This window comes from Erythranthe guttata, chromosome 14 (genome assembly GCF_056151865.1).
Source record: "Erythranthe guttata isolate IM_541 chromosome 14, IM_541, whole genome shotgun sequence".
Lineage (NCBI taxonomy): Eukaryota > Viridiplantae > Streptophyta > Magnoliopsida > Lamiales > Phrymaceae > Erythranthe > Erythranthe guttata.
In genome coordinates this window covers 23,057,713-23,079,464 of record NC_142546.1, presented here as the reverse complement: position 1 = coordinate 23,079,464, position 21,752 = coordinate 23,057,713, and the positions used below count along the sequence as shown (strand labels likewise).

Sequence of the window (21,752 nt, the reverse complement as noted above, 5' to 3'; positions counted from 1 at the left end):
CATATAATCTAGAAGATTTCACTAAATTTGAAACCGCAAGGGTGGACGTGTAAGAAGATTTATAGTTGAGGGGTGGTTGTAATTATCCAAACAAGGGGGGGGTTTTCGTAATTTGAGCATACCTCAGGGGTGTGGTTGTAATTTACCCAAAAAAGAAATATTAATGTCATAGATTGAATAGTAGTTAGAGGGTCACTTTCTCACCTCAACTTATCAAAAAAATTAAATAATAATAATAATATAGTTTTTATCGACATTAGTCTCAGATCAAGAAAATGTCAAACGATGTGAAAACAATCATACAACACAAGGAAGAAAAAATCAAGAAAACAATAATATGAACAATCCTCCACCTAGCTTTCATGAAATCAAGAAACAAGCTTCTTTCTTCTTTAGAGAGAAGATCAAGACTGCCCGGTTGGCCCTCACCGATGCCACGCCAGCACAACTGTATGTCTCTCTCTCTCTCTCCTCTTTCTCTCTCCTAAAAAGTTTTATATAGTGTCATATAATATAAATATGTTTGTTTCTCTTACAAACTTTTTGTGATTATTTGTCTGAAGATTGGCAGAAGAAGCTACAAATGGGAATCTGGGCGGCCCGGATGCTCGGATCTTGAAAATATTAACCAAAGCTGCTTTTGAAGTTGATGATTATTGGAGAATTGTTGGGATTTTGCACAAAAGGTCTCTCTCTCTTTTTAAATTATTAATTAATTAATTTATTAATTGATGATTGCCATTTTTAATTTAAAAAAAAAAAATTGGATTTTGGATTTTAGACTAGTGAAATTTGAGAAGAGAAATTGGGTAGAATCATACAAGGGTGTAGTGGTGCTGGAATACTTGTTGACTCATGGACCTGAGAGTGTTGCAGAGGAGTTTCAAAGGGATAGAGATGTCATTTCACAGATGGCAGCATTTCAATATATTGATGAGAAAGGGTATTTAATATTTATTTACTTACTTCTCCCTCTAGTTTACATGCATATATTAAGAAACTAACATAAATACGTTTATTTTAGCAATATATATATAATTATGAATCCAACATTCGTATTCTAAAGTGCGTTCATTTTATAATATTTTTCACTTTTGAGAATTTTTTTATAATGTTTCATCCGTCACTTTAGAATATCAATACTGCGCTAATTACATAATTTTCAAAGACAAGGGCCTTTTAGTCTAAAAACATACGTTTATTTCTAAAATCTAACCACATTTAGGGACATCATGAATAAAAAAACAACAAAAGAAAAAATTCTCGAAAAATCGCAGTTAATTTATTCGAACAAATCTACTTCTAAGTATCTTGTTTGAATATATGTGTAGATTTAATTGGGGTCTGAACGTGAGGAATAAATGTGAAAGAACATTGAAGCTACTCGAAAAAGGCCCGATTCTCAAAGAAGAAAGAGACAAGGCAAGAAAAATCTCGATCGGGATTCAAGGATTTGGCAGCTTCTCCCACAGAACTTCATCGGGGCAAAAAATTAATCAAGAATCATCGCTAAAAGCATTCGACAAATGCAATTCACAGTTCAATGATCACACTTTTGATCGAGAAGATTCCCTTTTCGCCCCTAGTGAAAAAGATACCATCAAGACAAGTACAGAGAATAATAGTCCATCGGAAAAATCAAATTGTACTCCAGTGGATTATTCAAAGGAAACATTGGGTATAAACGAGAGAGAGGCTGTGGATGAATCGGACTCCCTTTTGAATGAGCGAAAAAACGAGCCGAGGGGGAAATTTTCGATGGAAGAATGTCATCCGTTCGATGATGGTGAGCATCTAACGGCACTGATTTGAACGGTTGAGATATATGAAAGAAACCATGTTTAAGAATTGGAGTTATTGATGTTTTTTTTAAGCAAGATTCTGATTATAATTTATAGCCATATTGAGGACTCTTGATGTATTATGAAATTGAAATGTAGCGCAACATAGTTAACCTTTGGTGGCATTAATTTTTTTTAATTTGTTTTTTTTTTATAGCTTTTAAGCAGAATCATATGGTGTATTTAAATAAATTAATAATTAAATTTACTCATAAAACATAACAAATGGATAATAATATGTTCCAAAAACAAAAATAATAACAACAATGAGATATTATTAATTATTATATATGAAAAAAGAAGAATAATTTTAAACATTTTCCCACTTTTTTTTAGAATTAATTATAGAATTAATGTTAATTAATATATTATTTGAGCGCGAAATTATTAATTTTTCTTTATTTCCGTTCACTATTTAAAAGAATAATTATGAAAGGAAATTCAACTTTTTGTGTAAATAATCTCTTCCCAAAAGCATCTGCAAGTACCAATTTGACAGCAACCCTAAAACTCCGATCATGGCAAAATGGTAGAATCAGATGAAGAATTTCCGCTCCACCAAAATCCGAAATGGAAGAAGCATTCCATAGCTAGTTATTTCGTCTCTCTCATCTCTGTTTTCGTTACCCAATTCACTTTTACTCTGCTCCCTCTGTTCCTCCCCGGCTCATCCTTTCTCACTCTTCTTCCTCTCTCAGGTTCAATTTCTCTCTCTAATTGCCAATAATTACTTTCAGCTCGATAATCAATTTTCTTAGCAATTTTGTGTTTTTTTAATGAATTGCAGCGGTGTTGCTTCTAATCGTGGTAGGGTTTGGGAGAATCTGCAAGAAGGTCGCCGGCGTTAGGGCTTCGGCCCCTGCTTTTGTTTTCCTTACCGTTTTCTTCATCTGGGTTGTTTACCTTACTGTTATTCGCCGAGGTACCTATGTTGCTAATTCATTTTCTTCGATTTATCATAATTTAGTTGTGAAAAATTGCTGCCAAATTTTTTAGTGTGTTTGGATACTTCAATATTGGTTGGGTTTTCTTAGTTTGATTGCTTAATTGGATGCAAAAAATGTAAGTGCTAGCTTAATTGGAACCACGCTTGTATGAACTTCATAATCATCTATGTATATTACGAAAGTGCATTTCCTTTATCCATGAATTTAAAATGGAAAATCAGACATTGTAGTTTATCTCCATATTTGGTGAAGCAAATTCGATTTCCGACATTCAAATTTAGCAGACAATTAGTGAGCCATCTATAGACAGTGTTAGTAGGAAGTTGCTCAGAAATTATGTTGCAAACGCAAATTTATCTAGATTTATTTGTTTCGCTATCAGTAATTCTTACTATTTGTGTGCAGCTATTTCATCTTTTGTGGACGTTGTTTTTAACATAGAGATCATCGTGGTCATAGTTGGCCTATACCGGTAAGTTCCTTATTGGTGCATTCAACAACTCATACTCGATTACGTATCCACTTGCACCAGAACAAAATTATTGAATTTTCTCCATATCTTTAATTCATCGCATTATTGGTTGCAGTATTATGTCATTGGACCCGGGCTTTGTAACCCATAATTCTTCCGGCCATGACCTATTTGTCCAAAGCCCTCTCAGCGAAGTTGAATCCCAAGGCGAGGTGCTGTAAACTATTTATTTTCTTGCTTATTGTAACATAAGTTTTGAAAAACGTAGAATTTCTATTGGAGTTCGAAATGTCATCACTAACTTGGAACGAAACAGAGAAACATGTGCATACAGGGCACTTGTCAGAAAAAATGGACAATACTTGGAATAGTTTATGTACTAAATTCCAGAATAAATGATAAACATGTTAGTCTCTGCATTCTTTTCTATGTATTTATTTGCGAGTAGTAAACATTGCGCTGTTTTCCAGGTTTTTGCGGCACATAGGAGGGCAAAATATTGCAAGTACTGCAAGAAATACGTTTTGGGCTTTGACCACCATTGTCCTGCTTTTGGAAACTGTATAGGTAATAACTTTTGCGTGTCGTCTACATTTTCTTGAATACTTAGCTGTTACTGAAATCCTCTTTGTAGTCTTTAATAGTTCATGATATCATGTATAATTTCAGAAGAATCCGTTAGGAATTGTATTGTTGCTATGCAGGCCAAAGAAATCATGTTTTCTTTATAGTGCTCCTGGTTGGATTTGTCTTGTCCGAGGCGTCTTATGTAGGATGTGCTTCTCAGTGTGAGTTCAATCCAATTTTATTTTAACTTCTACATTTCGCAATACAGATATTTGTATTAAATGTCAGGAGAAAAATAGCAGAGTAGAGTGAAAATTAGGAAAAGAAAAAAAAAGATAGAGACTTAAAATTCGTCATACGAGTGAAATGTTACTTTATGGAGGAAATTCAGTTTGGTGTGTAACTGTATCATCTCATCTTTTTTTTTTCTTTTCTTTTGGTGCCGTTTGATTATTGATAATTCAAATTTTATTTTTAAATACATTTATAATATATACGGATTACCAACTGAAAAATTAGCTAGGGAATTACTTCTTAATGTGTCTAACATTTGGTGCTATTTTTCGTTTTGTCGTTTTCCTTTATTTATTTATTTATTTTTAAACCTCTTTGCAATTTCCTCCCAAATTCACTTACTATGTTGTTTAAATTGTTCTGTTCTCCAGTTACTGCTAAGTCTCAGACGTTACATGAAGATGGAAGGGAGGAGGTATGTTATACATCCCCAGATCGTGCCCTTTGATGCACTTGGTTAGCATTATTACATAGTTCGGTTTTGTTGATTTCTTCTTACAACAGAATCTATTTCCTTTGGTTAAATGTTTTAATATTGTGATATCACATTAGTGTTTTAATTCCGGCAGATTACTACTTCCAGAAACTTGGTTCTTGGTACAATGTTGTTCTGTCTAATTCAAGTGCTCTGGCAGGTACTTCACACCTATGTATCTATTCCAGTTACAGTTTCTTGATTTTAGCTGAAGAGATTCTCAATAAGACAGCTCTTTTTTTTTTTCTTTTTCTTGTCTGAAAAACAATTATTTTTCAAACTTGTAGGTGGTTTTCATCTTATGGCATGTTTATTGTGCATGTTCTAACATCAAAACTGATGAATGGGTAAGCTGTATTTTCATTTTAAAGAAGTGAAAATAAGGCTTTTATTAATTAACATCATATGTGATGCCTCCAAATTTCGTCTTTCATACCGTCAAAGGATAATAGTTGACTTGGACAACATTTTTCGCAGATAAACTGGGAAAAATATCCGGAATTCAAGGATAAAGTCATCTCTCATGATGGTAATATATACTAGAGATAGTTCTTTCGTAAAGTGCACACATGTCGGGGTTTTTTTTCCTTTTAATTTCAAATTTAATGTTTTTTCGAACTATATGCAAGAATTCTGAGTTGAAGAACCAATCAATTGCAGGGCAAGAACACAGTGGCACACAATTTACGAACCCGTATGACAAAGGAATTGTAATGAATCTGAAGGAGTTCCTAACAGCAAAATGATTTGAATTCCGATATTTGTCGTTAAAAGCCTACAGCTAAATTTGGTAATGGAATTAGGCCTGAAATATCAGAAACAGAGGAGGTAAGCACTGAATGCACCAAGGCCTTGCTTGATACAGAACAAAAAAAATGTGGTTACATAGTGTGTGTGTGTGTGTGTTATTGTATTATACGTGATTGTTACATGTATGGTATTCGACTATGTGCCCTTGGTAGTATGTATTAGAAGTTGTGACTGAGAACTCAGAATTCTAATCATATTTTATGTTTGGTAGGTTGAATCTGCTGAGAAGTGATTTTCTTTTTCTTTCAAAACTTGGAGAAAATTTCATTTTCCTCCTCTCAAATTTGCGTGAATTTCATATTTGGTCCCTCATGTTTCAACAAATTAAGATTTCTGGTCAATCGAGGTAAACTCAAGGCTCAAAACTCGTTATAAACAGTATATGCTACCAAAATAGATATTTATATCTATCATTTTCATTCATAATATCTAAAAAGGTGTTTAAATCAAGGAAGGTAAAGCTTCTCATCATGTACACACAGTTTATTGGATGAATTATTCAAGATTTGACATTTGAAATGAATAGGATATTATCTTTTATATATATTATATATACATAAATACAATCCTCTTTTGTACCCCATGAAACTGATTTGCACCAAATATCTGTAAGAATGCAATTTGCTTGAGGGCCCTTGTCATTATATTTTTTGTGGAAGATATTTTTATTTTCTATTAATTTCATAATCAATTTGTGATGATGCATAATCATCCACTCCACGCAACTTATATTGATTCTTGAATCTTTAACAAGGCCCCCTAACCACCACCAATTTTTCATATCACACTTTGTTTTTCAACCACTTGACATTTTGTTGTCCTTTTAGTATGTGACAAACCAAATCATATGCATTACGTGTACTCTTTTATTTTTAATATTTATGATTTTTTATTTTTTAATCTTTTTTATTTAATTTTTAGCTAGTCATCCATCTATCCTACTTAAGATGTGGAATTAGATCTACTGATTTTAAGGAATAGATGATACATCTTTACTCTCTTAACATTTAATCAAGTGCAGTATATATCGTTCTGGTTCTGGCCTAGCAGTTGGAGCAAGTAAACATGTGTCAGTTGACACAAATTCGAATCTTCTTTTCTACTATCACTACATCGAACTTATTACACATAGTTCGCCTAGTGTAATTTGCGTCTTTTGTATGATTTGCAAGATTTTTTTAATGAAATGTTCTATATTAAGATTTAGATTAATTGATGCACACAATTCTTGACTTGATAATTATCTGCTGTTTTACCTAATTAATTGAGTCGACAAGTGTGAGCACAGATCTTTATAGCAGTATTGATTTATTTATTTTTATTTTTTTATATAAAATTTACAAGTTGCTAATCTTTAAATCATAATAATCCCCATCCCCAACCCCATGAAGAAAAGCAAATAAAAGACAGAAAAATTGACAAGTTGCATTTGTTTTTTTCTATCAATTCCCTCCACCGCAAAAGGTGGTATCGCTGTTTAATAAAATAAAATAAAAAGTTAGATCGGTCAAAATGATTTATTTTATGATGATGATGCGATTGGATCATACAATTAATTCACAAATCAATAATTAAGTTTAATCCAAAATAATGTAGAATAGAGACCAACCACGTAGCTCAGATCAATAATTCTTTAGCCAAAGTTAATAATTCAAAATAAAATAAATAGAGATGCACCAGCATTGGGACAGATCTTAGAACATGGATAACCAGAATTCTCAGCAGGCGAGTACAAAAAACAATTAAATCAAAAGGGACAATAATCACATGGAAACACAGAAATTCTGTCATACAAATTATTTTTTTGAAATAAAATAATTCAACTGTTTATTACAAAACAACAAGAATATGGGACAAACAAACACTACAGTACTCAATTATATTACAGTACGTGGTCTCAAATTCTAGCCACCACTCACTTGTAAAGTCTTTTCATTCATCATCTATTACAAGGAGCAATGAAATAATTTTGAATTTTCAATATTTAAAAAAGAAAAAGAAAATAGCTTCCTATTTAATTCCAATATTTCAAGAATGGAAATAAAATCCCACGAATAATATACTATTTGCCAAATCCCAAACCTGCAAACATTGCATTTGCTTATTTTTCAAATCTACAAAGCAAGATGCATAGAGCTATATATGTATTATATATCAAGGCTCAACGGCTTATCAAGAAGTTCGTTTTCAGCAGCGATCCGACCCGACCCGCGACCCATTTTTCCAAACGAGCCGACCGCCGATAAGCCCTTAAAGCTGCTGCTCCCCTCGCTCAAGTTGCGGGCCCTCCAAGACTTGCGTGGCTTCGAAGGGTTGACTTGGTCAACATCGTTTTTAGTTCCAGTTTTAGCCACCACTAGTTTGACTATGTTACTTCTGCAGAAGGGGCAAAGTGGTACGGGTGTGCATGAAGTCGTTGGGTTCGGCTTGTTATGGCAGCACAAAGCTAGTGTGCATTGTGCACACATTTGGTGCCCACAATCTTGAACTTCGATCGTGCACACTTGGTCGAAACATATGCAGCAAAGATCCGTATCGCTTGCCTAGATTAAAATGAAATAAATTTTAGCCCGGAGTAAAATGAAAAACGGTTTTTTTTTTTTTTTTAAAGTTACCTCGGAGATATTATCATCGATGCCAGAATCGGAGCAGGATGGAGAAGGGAGAGAGTAAACTGTTCCTTTTAAGATGACTTTTTCTCTTTCTCTATTAGCTTCCATTAAGGCTTGTTCTAGAAGAAACTTTGCTTCTTCGTTGAGTTCGCTTATGAACTTTAATGGTGATGGCCAGACAAGCGGCTCGGCGGATGAAGGATTTAACAGAGCTGCACATGCTCCATGGTGATTCCTTATAGCTACTGTATATGGTATTCTCCTGAATTGTGCAATAAATATTATTAAATGATTTTACGTAACAAAGAAATAATATTACCATATACATTTCGAGAAATTAAGAGTAAAAATGACTTCGTATAGCGATATAGATGAATAAAAACAACAGCCATGGTTCTCATAAAAAACTATTGGTTCAATTAAAGCACATAGTGATTTGAGAAAATGGACGACAAAATCGAATTAGTTTTGCAAAAATCAAGAAAATACCCTGATGAATCTCTTTGAATTCTATCGGCACCCCAAGCGAGCAATTCTCTGATGCAATCGAGCGAACCGCCTCGTGCAGCCAAATGAAGGGGAGTACTGCCAGGAAAGCTGCAAAATCGAAATCACAATTCAAAAAACAATTTCAAGAAGTCGAAAAAAACGTTGTGAACGCAGATAAATTTTTTTACCCGTATCCACCGGTTGAAGCACAAACAAGGGCACCACTGTCCAACAATATGTGAACACATTGAGGTCGTCTTTGACGTGCAGCCAAGTGCAAAGGCGTCGCACCTTTGTTATCTCTAATGTTCACAAAACGGGAGAACCCCCTATACAAATTCCGCATACATAATAATAATCACCGTTATTGTTTATACATGTTCAAGGGATAAATATACTAAATTAGGATCTCTTGTCCTAATAAATCACAAACATCCATTCTTGAATATATATATATATACCATGAAGCTGAAACCTCGGGGGTTCGTGCAACGGAGAGAATGGTCTGAAGGCAATCGGAATGGCCGTAATAGGCCGCGTAGTGCAAGCATGTTCTTCCATTAAGTGTATCAAACATTAAAATCTGACCCCCAAAATTCATAATTAGGGCAATGTTAAACAGAAATTAGGAGATATCTATTGATTTTGGGATATATATATATACATACATTGGAACCAGCTTCAATCAGCCTCTTCACACACGAGATCTTTCCATGCATTGCAGCTAACATCAATGGAGTCTACACATATCACAACCACCACAGATTCAAAATCAATCTTCAATCAAAAATCCAAAAAAAAAAAAAAAAAAAAAAAAAAAAGAAAAACAGAATACAATTGACACCTGCTTCTGTCGATTCAGTGCATCCGGCTTCACAGATCGGTCCAGAAGAAGCGAAAGAATCTGAAACACAAAAATAATATTAAAAAAAAAAAACAACACCAAACATTTTATTAAAGCAAGCAAAATAAAACAATTGAAGAGAAATCGGACCTCGATCTGGCCATTGGCAGCGGCGATATGCAGAGGGGAGTTGCGATCGTAAGTGGTGGAATGGTGAATGAGGGTTGAATCTCTTTCCAGTATTGCCTGAAAAATATCTGTATCGCCTGACTGAACTGCGGTAAACAGCTCCTGTTCTTCACTGCCTGCGCAGCTTAGCCCCTGACCCATTATACCACAACTCTGCAAGTGGTGGTGCACCTCCTTCCTTTCAATGATGCACCACCGTGGAAGAGGTGGTGGTTGCTGCAGATGGAGAGTGCTTCACATATTTATTTGTATAAATTTATGTTGGTTGGGGGTGGGGGTGGGGGTGGGGGTGGGGTGGGGTGGGGTGGGGAGGGGGGAGAGTGTTGGAGAATGGAGCTGCCCGGGAAGGGGGAAGAAGGGGAAGAGAAGAGAGTAAATATATCTGACCGCGTCAGCAAGAGCGTGCGCGAACGGGCAGCAGTCAGATATTTTCCGGGCAGTTTGTATTGTTTAATGGTATTATTATTTGATACATGATTAATATTTAATTTTTTTAATTTTGGTTGATTGTTCAAGTCAAAAAATGTAGGGTTTTTTGCTGTTTGTCCAAATTTCTTTTCAAGTTTTCACACTGTATTTTGTTGGAAAGAAATATCAAAGAATTTTTCAACTTGAGGTTTTTTGTCAAGTTGGGTATGCTTTATGTTTAAGTTTTAAATTTTTAATAGTGTTAAGAGAAATAATGGGTGATATTTATGTTTAGGGAAATTATGAATACCACCCCTAAGTTTAGTCTAATTACAAAATACTACTCTTGTTTTAAAAAATTACAATTGCTACTTAGATTTGTAACCGCAACACTAGTACTAACGAGCCTGTGAGATTCTAGATTTTGTCGTAGTTAATTCTAAGATTTTGTATTTGATGTGGGGTTTAAGAAAAAACAATCGAGCACTTTTCGTAGTTAACCCTTATTTATTTTTGCAAATGAAAGTCGGTTGTTTTTAAAAAAAATTGGAAACGATAACTTTTAAGAACTTAGACGCAAAAATTGATATTTGTTTGTCCATCTGAAAATATAATAGCAAATTAAATAAATGAAGGGGGAATTTTGTAATGCAAATATACCTTGGAGGAATAATGGTTATTTTATAAAGGAGAGTTTTTGTAATTCATACATACTTTAAGGTGTTTTTTGCAATTTGAGCCCTTAGTCACACAGGTCAAAAGGATTTCAAATGTAGCACCAAAACCACGGACCACAACTAGCAAAAGTTGCATGTCACAATCTGTTTAACTTAAGGTAAACATAAGGCCGACATGAGTTGGATTTATCGGGTTAATCGATCCACTTTCGATTCGGTTTTTTCAGTTGATATTTTTTTTGTTTCGGGTTCCTGGTTTTCAGTTTACTCAAAATTCGGTTGATTAGGTAATATCGGTCATTCGATTTCTTTATTAAATTTTTTTTAGTATAAATATTTTAATTACAATTCTAATTTTCTTAACGCTAAAATAATATATAAAAGAAGTCAAGCCCAAAAACTTGAAACAAAATTTTATAAATCTCTCGTACCCGACCCATGCACAACCCTAGTTCAACTTATGTCGGTAGAATTTGATAAATAATTTTAATTAGGGGTTTTTCTCAAAACTCTCAAATAATTTATATACTTAATTAATATGGGGGAGGAAGTATATGGATGGAATAATAAATCACACATATACACGGTAAGCATGTTTATTGGCTCAAGTTGATTAAAAAAGATATTTGCTGGGTCCTCTATAAAATCTCATAAGTATATTTTGATTAAATTAGTATAATAATGTTAATATTATATTAATTTATTTTATGGTGATGAACAATATTGAATAATTTGTCAGCCACAAAGTTAAATTATGGGCCACCAAAAGGAATAAGGAATTCGTCTTGAGGCCCAAAAGAGGGAAAAAAAATTATTGGATTTTTTTGCATATATTCTATTTTGTTAGAATAATAATAATAGCAATTATTATTATTATTTTATTTTATAAATAAAATTAAACAAAAAAAGTGTTGACTATATATCCTTGCCTTTTCGTTTTATGTGTGTACACTGTAGAATGATAGTTGAACCAACTTGCACAACTACAGTTGAACCAATCAAATTTCCTTGTTGCCTTATTCCCACTAAAATGTAAGCTACCTACATCGGAACTATAAAATATTAGGATAAATAGCACTTAACTCCTCTTATTTTGAAGTATGTGCAAATGACACCCCTGTACTTTTAATATTATACATGGCCACCTTATGTTTTAATATAAGCACTTCGAAACATAATGCCCTCGTACTTTAAAAAAATTCATCTTCCTAATAAGCATGATAATTTACCAAGTGGAATATCGTATGAGGGTTATGTATTTATATTAAAAGTACAGAGAGGTCATGTGCATAAAGTTTAAACTATAGGGGGTCTGTGTGCACAAAATTCAAACTACAAAGGGGTTAAGTGTTATTTACCCAAAATATTATTTAAAAATTAAAACTGTTTATTGTTGTTCACTTCCAATAAATCCAGCAAAATTAAAACGTAAATGAGTGTTATTCACAGACAGCTACTACTACTGTAACAACTAACAACTCATAAATCTAAATATAATTCTTAACCAAAACAAATAATTCAAATCTTGACTTGAAAGTCAACGTACGATGCTACATACCACCACTATATATATATATATATATATATATATATATATATATATATATATATATATATATATATATATATATATATATATATATATATATATATATACTATTGGTGATTTATTATGAACACGGCTTTGACTTATTTACATCACCGCTCGATAATAAATAAATGAAATAAAATTGTCTAATTATAATCTGATTACCAAATCCAGAATATGATTATTATTAGATTACAAAAAATGGGCCCAAATCTCGAATTCATGAACAGTAACAGGATTCTGTTTTGGGCCATTCTAATATATGATTTCAGCACCACATATATTTGGCCCAATTAGATAATAACATTTGTGTGTGTGTGTGTGTGTGTGTGTGTGAGAGAGAGAGAGAGAGAGAGAGAGAGAGAGAGAGAGAGAGAGAGAGAGAGAGAGAGAGAGAGAGAGAGTTAATTATTATGTGGTGGCATGAGAGTGTGTGCCATTTATTGTGTAACCTAAATGCCTCACATAATCATGACATTATCGATTATCATGTTAGATTTTTAATTCTTTAACAAATTAAACAAACAATAACTTTTTCCGAAAGTTATTCAAATATAAGGAGGGAGAGTATATAACAAACCATTAAAGTGTTCGCATGCATATGTGTTTATATACCCACAAATTACTGCCACTCTTTTAGATATGATTAAATTACGAAAAAAATTTTTTATGTTTGGGTAATTACAACCACCCATCTACTACGCGTTATCTTACACGTCTATTTTTATAGTGTTAAATTTACCTAAAAAAACAGATTTTTTATAAAAAAAATACATAGTTAAAAGGGTGGCTGTAATTAAGTATAAGTAATTGATTGATTGAGAAATAGTATATAACATAATGAAGATCTCTCTCCATTTCAGCAGCCTTGTGATGATGATTGGTACCAATATAATTATTATTATGATCGATGACCCCTCCAACAATATTATGAAAAAATTCAGGGAAAAAAAGAAAAGAAAAAAAACCATGTTGGTAAAAGAACAATATGGAAGAAAGAATTATTTAGTTAATTCAGACAAAATTGGATGTGGGAATCCTAAGTTCATTACAGAACTGTCCTGCAGAGAATAATGCATGTTGCCACTCAACCCAAAACATAGCATGCTTGTGGGGCCATGTCAGTTTCACACTCTTAATCAAGTTTTAGTGTTGAAAATACATCAATTTAATTATAACTTCATAAATATATATTTATCAAAATAATAATTAATAATATTTACATATAATATAGTGGACGGTTGGAATATATATCTGCTGGAAGATTAATTAAATTTGTTTGGACATAGGTATGTATGAATTGGATTATTGAGATGGTGGGATCTAAGTACAATGGAAGGATGTCAATGGATTGGGTGGCAACTAATCCATTTCTTTTTTATTTAATTTCTGTAAATTAAAGCTGATTATATTCGAATTCACATTGGAAAATACAGAACACCTATTCTTTATTTATTATTATTATTTATTTATTTCTGGTGAGGAGGATCCAATGTAAGTCATTTGCTTCATTCTATCACATTTTATCAGATATATCATATATGTATAAACTAACTATAAACCATTTAAAGTTGGAGGAATTAATAACATACCCTACGTCCTTAAATATTGCTAATTAATTAATGAACTATACTCAATTATATTCAGATGCATGCCTCATCGATCTGAAGAACCGCTCGCCCTTGCTACTTGTGTTCCCGATCACTGTCCGACACAGCCCAACACGGGTGTCCGAGCCGTATTCAGACATTTCCAAGTATCCAGGTGTTGAATGCGAAGACTAAACTAATGAAAAAAAGCCTTAGATTGATCCTGTATATACATCCAAAAGAAACAAAATAGGTGCACCTAAAAGGGTTTACCTATATCAAGTAATTAATTCCTCCTGCATAAAAGTTAGTATAGAATCACAAAAGGCAGTGTGTGTGGAAAATAAATAGCTCATTCTTTTTTAGTCTTTTTAATGAGATTTTATACAAGGTTTGTTTGCATTGGATTCCTCACCCAAAAGGGCTGTTATTAATTTCAATTATTGAAAACTTGGTAATCTCTCTCCCTCTCTCTCTCTAGAAAAAGGTCAAAACTAAAAAGCAAATACTCTTTATATTAACCAACCACATTTTCCAAACCTTCACATCAAAAACCACAGCTCCTTCTTCTTCTTTCTTCTTCTTTTTGTCTGATCAATATGCTATCTGTTATTCCAACAAATTAGATACATATATATATATATATATATATATATACATCACATAACCTAAAATAATACACATCCCTTGAAACATTTCAATCTTCATGCACACAAACTTCAAGCCATTAATTTCCTCCATGGGTTTGCCCAGTATTAAAGTTGCTTCCGATGCTAAAATTCTCCTAGGTAAAGATAATCTGCATGCAACGACAAAACGCGACTACTTCTTTGAAAAGCTCCATAACAAAGAAGAATCTGATCAGAAAAGCGCTTTTTCAGTGCCTGTTCTGAAGATCAAACTGCCATCTTCTGTAACAGTTGACGAGCATGATGAAGAAGAAGAAGAAGATGGTGGGTGCAGGACACCGAAAGCAGTCGATCACGAAAAGAATATTCCCCCAAGATGCCCACCACCTCCAAGAAAACCCAAATCAACACTCCTATCCATAAAGAGAAAATTAGGTCAAAGAGTACTACTTGATCTGTCAAGTGAAATTGAGTCACTCTTTCCTCCAAATTTTCTCAGAGATTTTGTGAGTGGTAGTAAGATAAAGAAACTTAGGCAAGAAACTTCATGAATCTGCTTATAATATTTCTCTTAATTGTTGCTATATTATACAAGTTAAGTCTAATGCTAGTAGCTCAATCTTTCTCTTAATTCTATCAACTTTTGATAGATATTTGCGATGTACTTACTAGGACATTCGACAACATCTGCACTTCTATACGAGATTCTAGAATCCTAGAATTCGTAACCATTAGGAACGAGTGAGCTTATCAGCATTTACCAAAACCGTTAAAAATGAAAAACCGTTTCCTGCGTGTCTTTACGACCAAATGACAACATCAAAACTATGACAAATTATAAAGTAAATCCAATAATTTCAGATCTCCTTTTGTGTACAACACATGATACAGCAAGTGCATACATAGTTCATCTAAGAAGCATGTTCAATAAAGAGCTATACATATACACAAAACAAGGAGAGTATTGCTTTTTTTCTCAATAATGCACAACGGTTCAAATCGATTCTGTTCGATAAAAACTAGGGGATGATTGATTACAGCTGCAACTTACAAGGGGGGTTACAATTGACATTCACATTATGTCATAACAATAGCTTGGCCACTTCTCTCTGTACGTACTCGACTCCTTTCATTGCTCTTTTTTCTCGTTTTTAGTCCTCAACGGAACTCAAAAACGAATATAAATATCAACTTAAAGGGAAGAACGGGAGAGGTGATCTTCCACCTTTACCCTCATAACAACCAAGCTATATAAAGAGAACCACAAATGAAGAAAAAACCCAAATAAATAAACAAAAAAAAAAAAATACAGAACAAGAATATTCCTTCACTCAACTATCATCATCGTTAGCCGATGAAGGTGGATGTGCGATCGCCTGACTCTCAGCTAGTGCCCGTGCCTGCTTCTGCGTTTCCACAAATCTGTTCATCCGCTCGAGCAATTGCGCGGCTTTTCGTTTCCCTCTTTCAGTACCGTGTTGTGCCAAATCAAGAAGCGGGCCCATCACGCCTAGCTCCTGTGCCTGAACGAGGTGCTGCTGGTCACCGGAGCAGAGGTGCACTAAAACTGCCGCCGCGTTTTCCTTGTTCCTCGGCGAACCACTCCCAATAACGTCCACCAAAACGAGCACAGCCTCAGCAGTTCCAATGGCCGCCTTCCCTTCCGGATGGCTAGCCAATATTGCCAGAATCGCCAGTGCTTCGTCCACCATGCTGCCTTGAGGCTCGGTCAACAATTGCATCAGCGTAGGTATAACCCCAGCCCTCACAGCCTTACCCTTGTTGCCTTGATATATGCATAGATTGAATAACGCTGTTGCGGCATCTTTCTTCCCTCTTTGCGTGCCTTCGCTGAGAAGTGTTACTAAAGGTGGAATTGCACCGGAGGAGCCAATGGTTACTTTGTTTTCATCCACCACGGAGAGGCTGAAGAGGGTGGCGGCAGCGTTTTCACGAGCTTCCATGCTCCCCTTCCTGAGCACGTGGACCACGCCTGGGACCGCACCGGATGATACGATGGTCCCCTTGTTGTCCTCGCATATGGAGAGGTTGAGGAGCGCGGTAACTGCATGCTCCTGCGTACGGGAATCCGGGGTGGAGAGGAGGTGGACGAGTAAAGGGATTGCTCCGGCTTCTGCTATGGCAACGCGGTTGTCGGCGTTGCGCTTGGCAAGGAGGCGGATTTCGCCGGCGGCGGAGCGGCGGTCTTCGGGGCTGTTGGAGGTCAGCTTGCTGAGGAGGGAGCTGATCTTGGTGCGCTCGGCAGCGGAGCAGGCGGAGCCACCCGTCTTGGTGGTGGGGCGGGAGGTGGTTGGTCTTTTGGGGGGTTCGATGCCGTTGGATTCGCACCATTGGGCGATGAGGCTTCGAAGGACATAGTTTGGTGTGAGGGCTGTGCTGGTGAGTGCTTGTTGTGTCTTGGGGCAGGTGGAATGCCCTGCTGCCAGCCATTTCTCGATGCACAACCTTTCGTAAGTCTATACAAGAGAGAGATCAGAATGCAATACAATTAATGAAAAAATAACAGCAGATTCTATGGTTCGTGGAGCATCTGAAGATGCAGAGAGAGAGAGAGAGGCATCAAATATAGTAATGCTTCTGTTACTTAGATTACTCACACACACACACTCAAAGCACACAAAATATACCACTTTTTGCCTTAAGGTGGACAATCAATGGATGGATAGACATATAAAATATAAATATGAGACTGAACCCAATACAAAGAAGAAAAGAAAAAGAAACATTTGGATTTTCCTCGCCATGTATGCAACTCCTATACTAGCCAGATTCCAAAAGATTGTCTTCCAGTGATAATCTATTTGCATGCAAATATTGAATACTTCGTGCAGGTCATTACTCCTCCGGAAGTAATTAACAACAAGAAAAGAAATAATGTTGCAGTTAAGGTATCATTCAAAATTTACAAACTGATGAAGATACTAAAACACGAAGAGAAACTATAAACACCTGAGTTTGGAAGCAAGATATAGGACAGTACCTGTCCTGTTGAGACGATGACAGGATCGTTCATTAGCTCTAAAGAGATAGGACATCGAAAATCATCCGGTATAACAAGGTTCTGATTTCCATCAATTGGTGTTTTTTCACCACTACTTGTTGGGGTAGACTTTTCGGCATCAATATTTGGATTCGATGTCTGCACAAAATCCTTAACTTTCTTCAGAAGCATCGACATCTTCTCTATGCTCTCCTCTGGGTCCCCGCCAGTTGCCCCAACCATCTCATGCAGAGCTAGCGATTCTTGAGTTAAATCAGCTATCCCACCAAGATGTAATTTTTCGACCAATCGGATTAGTACATCTGGATCTTCTAAAGCATCGTTATTCTTGTTGTAAAGGCACAAAAGATCATCGTACAGCTCATCATCTGGTCCATCCATTCTTCCCTTGGCTCTTCTGAACTGAGCAAGGACGAGCTCAACCTGGAAAAGAAATCATGTGAAGATACCTTAAATGACTTTTTTCAAACACTTTCAGAAGTTATCAGCAACTACGACAGTTTCAAATTTAGACGAAATGAAAGACAAAGAGCTAACCTGTTCTTTGACCTCGTCTGATATGTCTAGTTTCTCGAAAGAAATGCCACTCAGAGCTTGCTCCAGTTCAGCTGTCACTTCTTGAAATCTAGTCATGATGTGCTCTCTTTCTAAGACCTGCATGCAGATATTCCTATTGAAATTTTGTTGTACTTCGAGGAGAGAAACCGTAAGAAAGAACAGGTATGTGGACCAAAAAAATAACCGCAAACCAATATATTATCTAAAGCGGCAACTAATTATGACAATTAATTAACTACATTCACGAAACTAACCCCACTGTCCTCTCCATTCACCGCACATCCCTTTCATCTCCTAAGGTCTTCTTTTTCCCATCGAAATAAGACTAATAGGTAAAGATTCTTTCTCTTCCTATTGAATCTTATTTTCCATACGCAATTAAATCTCTAGGTTTCTAACTGATTTCAGATCTGAGTCATAAAACTCCTCCATCAATAACTAGCTAAAACCACAGTTCCAACAAGCATTTCTGAATTGCTTATCTAATTGGATATTTGTGCTCCTCCAAGAGTAAGATATCTGAATTTGAGTACTTGCTTTACTTAGCAAACTAACTGGGGGCTCTAGAATAATTAGAAGGAAGAAAGTTGGTGGGAGATTAGAGAAGGACAAAGGAATAAAAATCTGGAATAAAAATAAATAAATAGGAGTCTAAAACAGCAAAACACGGTTTCCAGTTACTAATTTGCTAAAAAATTATCCAGTTTAACAAATTGGCCTTTCTTGACCAGCAACACTGTTTAAACAGCTGGACTGGGGCACTCAATTCATGGTAGAAACAGAAAATCCAATCAGTTTCTTGAACACTGCTTTTCCCCACAAAAGGGAAGATGATGCTAAACATAGAATGTTATTGATGTGACCTGGAACATGCCAATATGACGAAATAATTGAACGAAAAAGTATCACAAGATCACATTAAACTCTTACATTCCTATGCATGAAATGCAATGAAAAAGGGAAGCATGAAGATCTGACATTCTTAAGCATGGTAAGACAATATTTCTGGATCTTAACAAAAATAGGCAGGTTGAATAGATATTTCTATCGGATACTGGGGTTTGCTTGTATAACTTACAGAAAATGATATGAAATTTGACACTTTAGACATGCCTAGCACATTGGAAGTCATAGAGATGTAGACAGATTTGAAATTACTTATACTTATTAGATTGCTGGATGCATTCATCACATACGTATACATAGATAATGTACGCACGCAGATGATGTCAGAGACAAAATCATTTTACTGGATTACTTTGGGATTTTCCTAAATTGTTTCTGAAGGACATTTAATAACACGTGGAAAAAGTTGTTAAACACGTTTTAATCATTTAATAAAAATGAAACCGGTATTTCGTTTTCCGTCATATGTCAATACGTGGCAAGCAAGACAGCTGTGGACACTACGTGGCAACAACCAATCACAAATGCGGTTTTCCCAACCCCAATGTCATAACAATTAACACATAACAGGCTTAGATAACTACAAAATCACGGGAATATCATGTCCCTCCTTCGATGACATTGTCATGACGAACTAGCAAACTTAGGTAGTCTTAAAAACAATGCTACAGAGTGGTGGCATTCCATTTGAGAGACAGTTTCTATTCTTAATTTAGCATAGTTCTCTCTCCACAAATCCCGAAAATTGCCCTAGTATAGATAACCTCAAAAACTTTTGGGAAACAAGATTCGACCAACGAAAAAGAATCTCGCATGGTCTCCAGTTTTCAGTTTGTTTCCCTCGTTCTCTCCAATTAGTGTCGGGCGACTTTAGATATATCAATCACTCATCAACTGCTTCTCTCTACTATCCAAACAAGCAACTGGAATCCAAAATCTGAACCGGGTAAATGCCTCGCCAATTTCCTAAGAGCTGCTAGCAAACAGTCCATGTTTGGATTTACTAACAAGGTTAAGAAAATGTGTACTGTCACTCGAAACTCAGATAATCAATATTAGATAAATCCTATCCTATGATCCATCCAGTAAACACAGACACAGAAATGTCAACATCAATACACTCAAAACAAAACAAAAATCAACAGATCAAACAAACAATAAGCACCTAAACCAATAAGTGATCTGATCTACACTGAAGATCGAAGGGAATTGTAAATTAACAAAATAATAATAATAATAATTAAACCCATGCCATACCGACCAGATATATCTTGCTGCCTTCGCTGCCAAAGTGGAGCAACTCCTTTGCCGATTCGAGGGCGGTCACCAGCGAAGCTAAAGCTTGGATGGAGTCTTCGGGGAGCGGATCTTTGCCATCGCGAATTTCTTCGAACATTGGGGTCAACAGCTTCAGCCGCCGAGCTAGATTGGTGTACTGCTTCTTCACGGGGCTTCTGTAGTCGGAAATCGCCGATATATCGCCCACTATATCGATCAATTTCCGCGACAACGCGGCTTTTTCGTCCTCCATTGTCACCCGGAGATCTGAACAGAATTCACGGAGAAGAAATCCTCAAAATCAGTAGAAAAAATGGTGAACTGGAGTCAACGGATGTAAAGCTAAATTTGAGCTGGCGATGGGGAATAGCTGGTCCAGGTCGGAGACTTCTCCATTACAGAGAGAAAGAAAGAAAAATGGAGGTGTTCAGACTTGACTTCATACCGGGGGGGTGGGGTGGGTGGGTGGGGGTGGGGGTATAGCGGCGCGGCGCGGCGCGGCTTAACTGCAGTTAGAAGATTACCAGAGAACAGCTTTTGGTCAACTTGGCTTGGGATCTGTTAAAGTCTTTTTTTTACCGGCGGTGGAAATAGAGAGAGGAGGGTTTTACAGCAGCGTGGTTCACGATGTGAAGGGGGGGAATAAAACACAGGGATAATTAAATTGTTTTACAATAAAATAAATATGTATTTGATCTTTAAAAATTATATATGCGCTAATTAAGGTTAGTCGTACTCGACATTTTTTAACAAAAAAAAAAAAAAAAAGAAAAAATTTGAGTGGAAAAAATAATTACAAGTTCGTTACAAAAAAAATTAGGACATATCAAATATCAAAATTTCAAAAAATTGAAATGAAAATTTATTCCAAAATTGATTTTCTTAGTCAAAATCGTTTGAATTTGTAAATTACATTTTGTATACATATAATATAAAATTACATAATAATATGCATAGTGCTTACTTTGGCATGATTTCCACTTTGATAAAAGTAATTATGAAAAACATTGCTAAAATGCATGTATCCTCCCAAATTAAAGGTGTCAATTGTCGTCCACATTAGTTGTACTTAATATAAATAATAAGGATCTGTTTGGCTAAGTTTATTTTAAAGCTGATAAACTCTCACATTTGATAAGTTATTTTAAAAGTTGATAAGTTATTACGTATTAATTTTAGAATTAATCTTTAAGGAATTTGGATAATGATATTATAAACTGTAATAGAAGTATTTATACAAAAAATATCTTATTTGTTCCTAATATTTAATAAAAAAAAAAAAAGATCTTATTAAATAAATTATCAAACACTTTACAAGAGATTATAAGCTCTTAAACATCTTATAATTTTCTTTTAATAAACTGTAAACTTAACCAAACATCCTCTAAACAAATAATGCTTTCATCTACATTGAATTGTTAAAAAAATATATATATAAAGCTTTCATTTCATGCTTCAATAATAAAGCACAAACATTGGAACCATGACATTTTATGTACCTAACCTTGATCACTTGCCTTGAAATTTCTTGACACTAATCAACATATCAGCACTGAA

The 21,752-nt window shown here is 35.1% G+C and overlaps 4 protein-coding genes across 5 annotated transcripts; 2 read left to right on the top strand and 2 right to left on the bottom strand.

Moving 5' to 3' along the window:
* Window positions 1–248: 248 nt before the first annotated feature.
* LOC105959188 (uncharacterized) lies at window positions 249–1,980 on the top strand. Its single transcript, XM_012983233.2, has 4 exons — window positions 249–450; window positions 564–686; window positions 782–943; window positions 1,332–1,980. Exons 1-4 carry the CDS (start codon window positions 338–340, stop codon window positions 1,810–1,812), a joined length of 879 nt encoding a protein of 292 aa, XP_012838687.2. The 5' UTR covers window positions 249–337; the 3' UTR covers window positions 1,813–1,980.
* A 289-nt stretch (window positions 1,981–2,269) lies between these two features.
* LOC105959187 (uncharacterized) lies at window positions 2,270–5,623 on the top strand. The gene is made up of 11 exons (XM_012983232.2): window positions 2,270–2,539; window positions 2,629–2,763; window positions 3,194–3,260; window positions 3,376–3,472; window positions 3,731–3,827; window positions 3,965–4,048; window positions 4,493–4,536; window positions 4,691–4,756; window positions 4,884–4,943; window positions 5,074–5,125; window positions 5,257–5,623. Exons 1-11 carry the CDS (start codon window positions 2,368–2,370, stop codon window positions 5,340–5,342), a joined length of 960 nt encoding a protein of 319 aa, XP_012838686.2. The 5' UTR covers window positions 2,270–2,367; the 3' UTR covers window positions 5,343–5,623.
* A 1,568-nt stretch (window positions 5,624–7,191) lies between these two features.
* On the bottom strand, window positions 7,192–9,858 carry LOC105958738 (putative E3 ubiquitin-protein ligase XBAT31). 2 transcript variants are annotated; one of them, XM_088814696.1, is made up of 9 exons: window positions 9,731–9,818; window positions 9,502–9,700; window positions 9,352–9,411; window positions 9,176–9,247; window positions 8,969–9,090; window positions 8,696–8,836; window positions 8,508–8,615; window positions 8,022–8,280; window positions 7,192–7,949 (listed from the first exon to the last, which is right to left on the bottom strand). In XM_088814696.1, the coding sequence occupies exons 2-9, from the start codon at window positions 9,679–9,681 to the stop codon at window positions 7,554–7,556; spliced, it is 1,338 nt and encodes a 445-aa protein (XP_088670822.1). In that variant the 5' UTR covers window positions 9,682–9,700; window positions 9,731–9,818; the 3' UTR covers window positions 7,192–7,553. The 2 variants fall into 2 exon arrangements, with proteins under 2 accessions (XP_088670822.1, XP_088670821.1); XM_088814695.1 differs by having other exon boundaries at window positions 9,502–9,858.
* Window positions 9,859–15,375: 5,517 nt separating this feature from the next.
* On the bottom strand, window positions 15,376–20,826 carry PUB13 (plant U-box 13). Its single transcript, XM_012983230.2, has 4 exons — window positions 20,179–20,826; window positions 17,991–18,107; window positions 17,433–17,876; window positions 15,376–16,908 (listed from the first exon to the last, which is right to left on the bottom strand). The coding sequence occupies exons 1-4, from the start codon at window positions 20,446–20,448 to the stop codon at window positions 15,763–15,765; spliced, it is 1,977 nt and encodes a 658-aa protein (XP_012838684.2). The 5' UTR covers window positions 20,449–20,826; the 3' UTR covers window positions 15,376–15,762.
* Between the last annotated feature and the right edge of the window lie 926 nt (window positions 20,827–21,752).

Bases quoted from the DNA above. Each gene is read 5' to 3' on its own strand.
- PUB13 (XM_012983230.2), bottom strand. From the start codon at position 20,448: ATGGAGGACGAAAAAGCCGCGTTGTCGCGGAAATTGATCGATATAGTG. The intron at 18,108-20,178 runs GTCGGTATGGCA...ATCTGCATGCAG, and splicing joins AAGGCAGCAAGATATATCTG to GTCTTAGAAAGAGAGCACAT. The intron at 16,909-17,432 runs GTACTGTCCTAT...TCTCTTGTATAG, and splicing joins TCATCGTCTCAACAGGACAG to ACTTACGAAAGGTTGTGCAT.
- LOC105959187 (XM_012983232.2), top strand. From the start codon at position 2,368: ATGGTAGAATCAGATGAAGAATTTCCGCTCCACCAAAATCCGAAATGG. The intron at 4,757-4,883 runs GTACTTCACACC...TCAAACTTGTAG, and splicing joins TAATTCAAGTGCTCTGGCAG to GTGGTTTTCATCTTATGGCA. The intron at 4,944-5,073 runs GTAAGCTGTATT...CATTTTTCGCAG, and splicing joins ACATCAAAACTGATGAATGG to ATAAACTGGGAAAAATATCC.
- LOC105959188 (XM_012983233.2), top strand. From the start codon at position 338: ATGAACAATCCTCCACCTAGCTTTCATGAAATCAAGAAACAAGCTTCT. The intron at 451-563 runs GTATGTCTCTCT...ATTTGTCTGAAG, and splicing joins GATGCCACGCCAGCACAACT to ATTGGCAGAAGAAGCTACAA. The intron at 944-1,331 runs GTATTTAATATT...ATATATGTGTAG, and splicing joins CAATATATTGATGAGAAAGG to ATTTAATTGGGGTCTGAACG.
- LOC105958738 (XM_088814695.1), bottom strand. From the start codon at position 9,681: ATGGGTCAGGGGCTAAGCTGCGCAGGCAGTGAAGAACAGGAGCTGTTT. The intron at 9,412-9,501 runs GTCCGATTTCTC...TTTGTGTTTCAG, and splicing joins CTGCCAATGGCCAGATCGAG to ATTCTTTCGCTTCTTCTGGA. The intron at 9,091-9,175 runs GTATGTATATAT...TTTGGGGGTCAG, and splicing joins TGATTGAAGCTGGTTCCAAT to ATTTTAATGTTTGATACACT.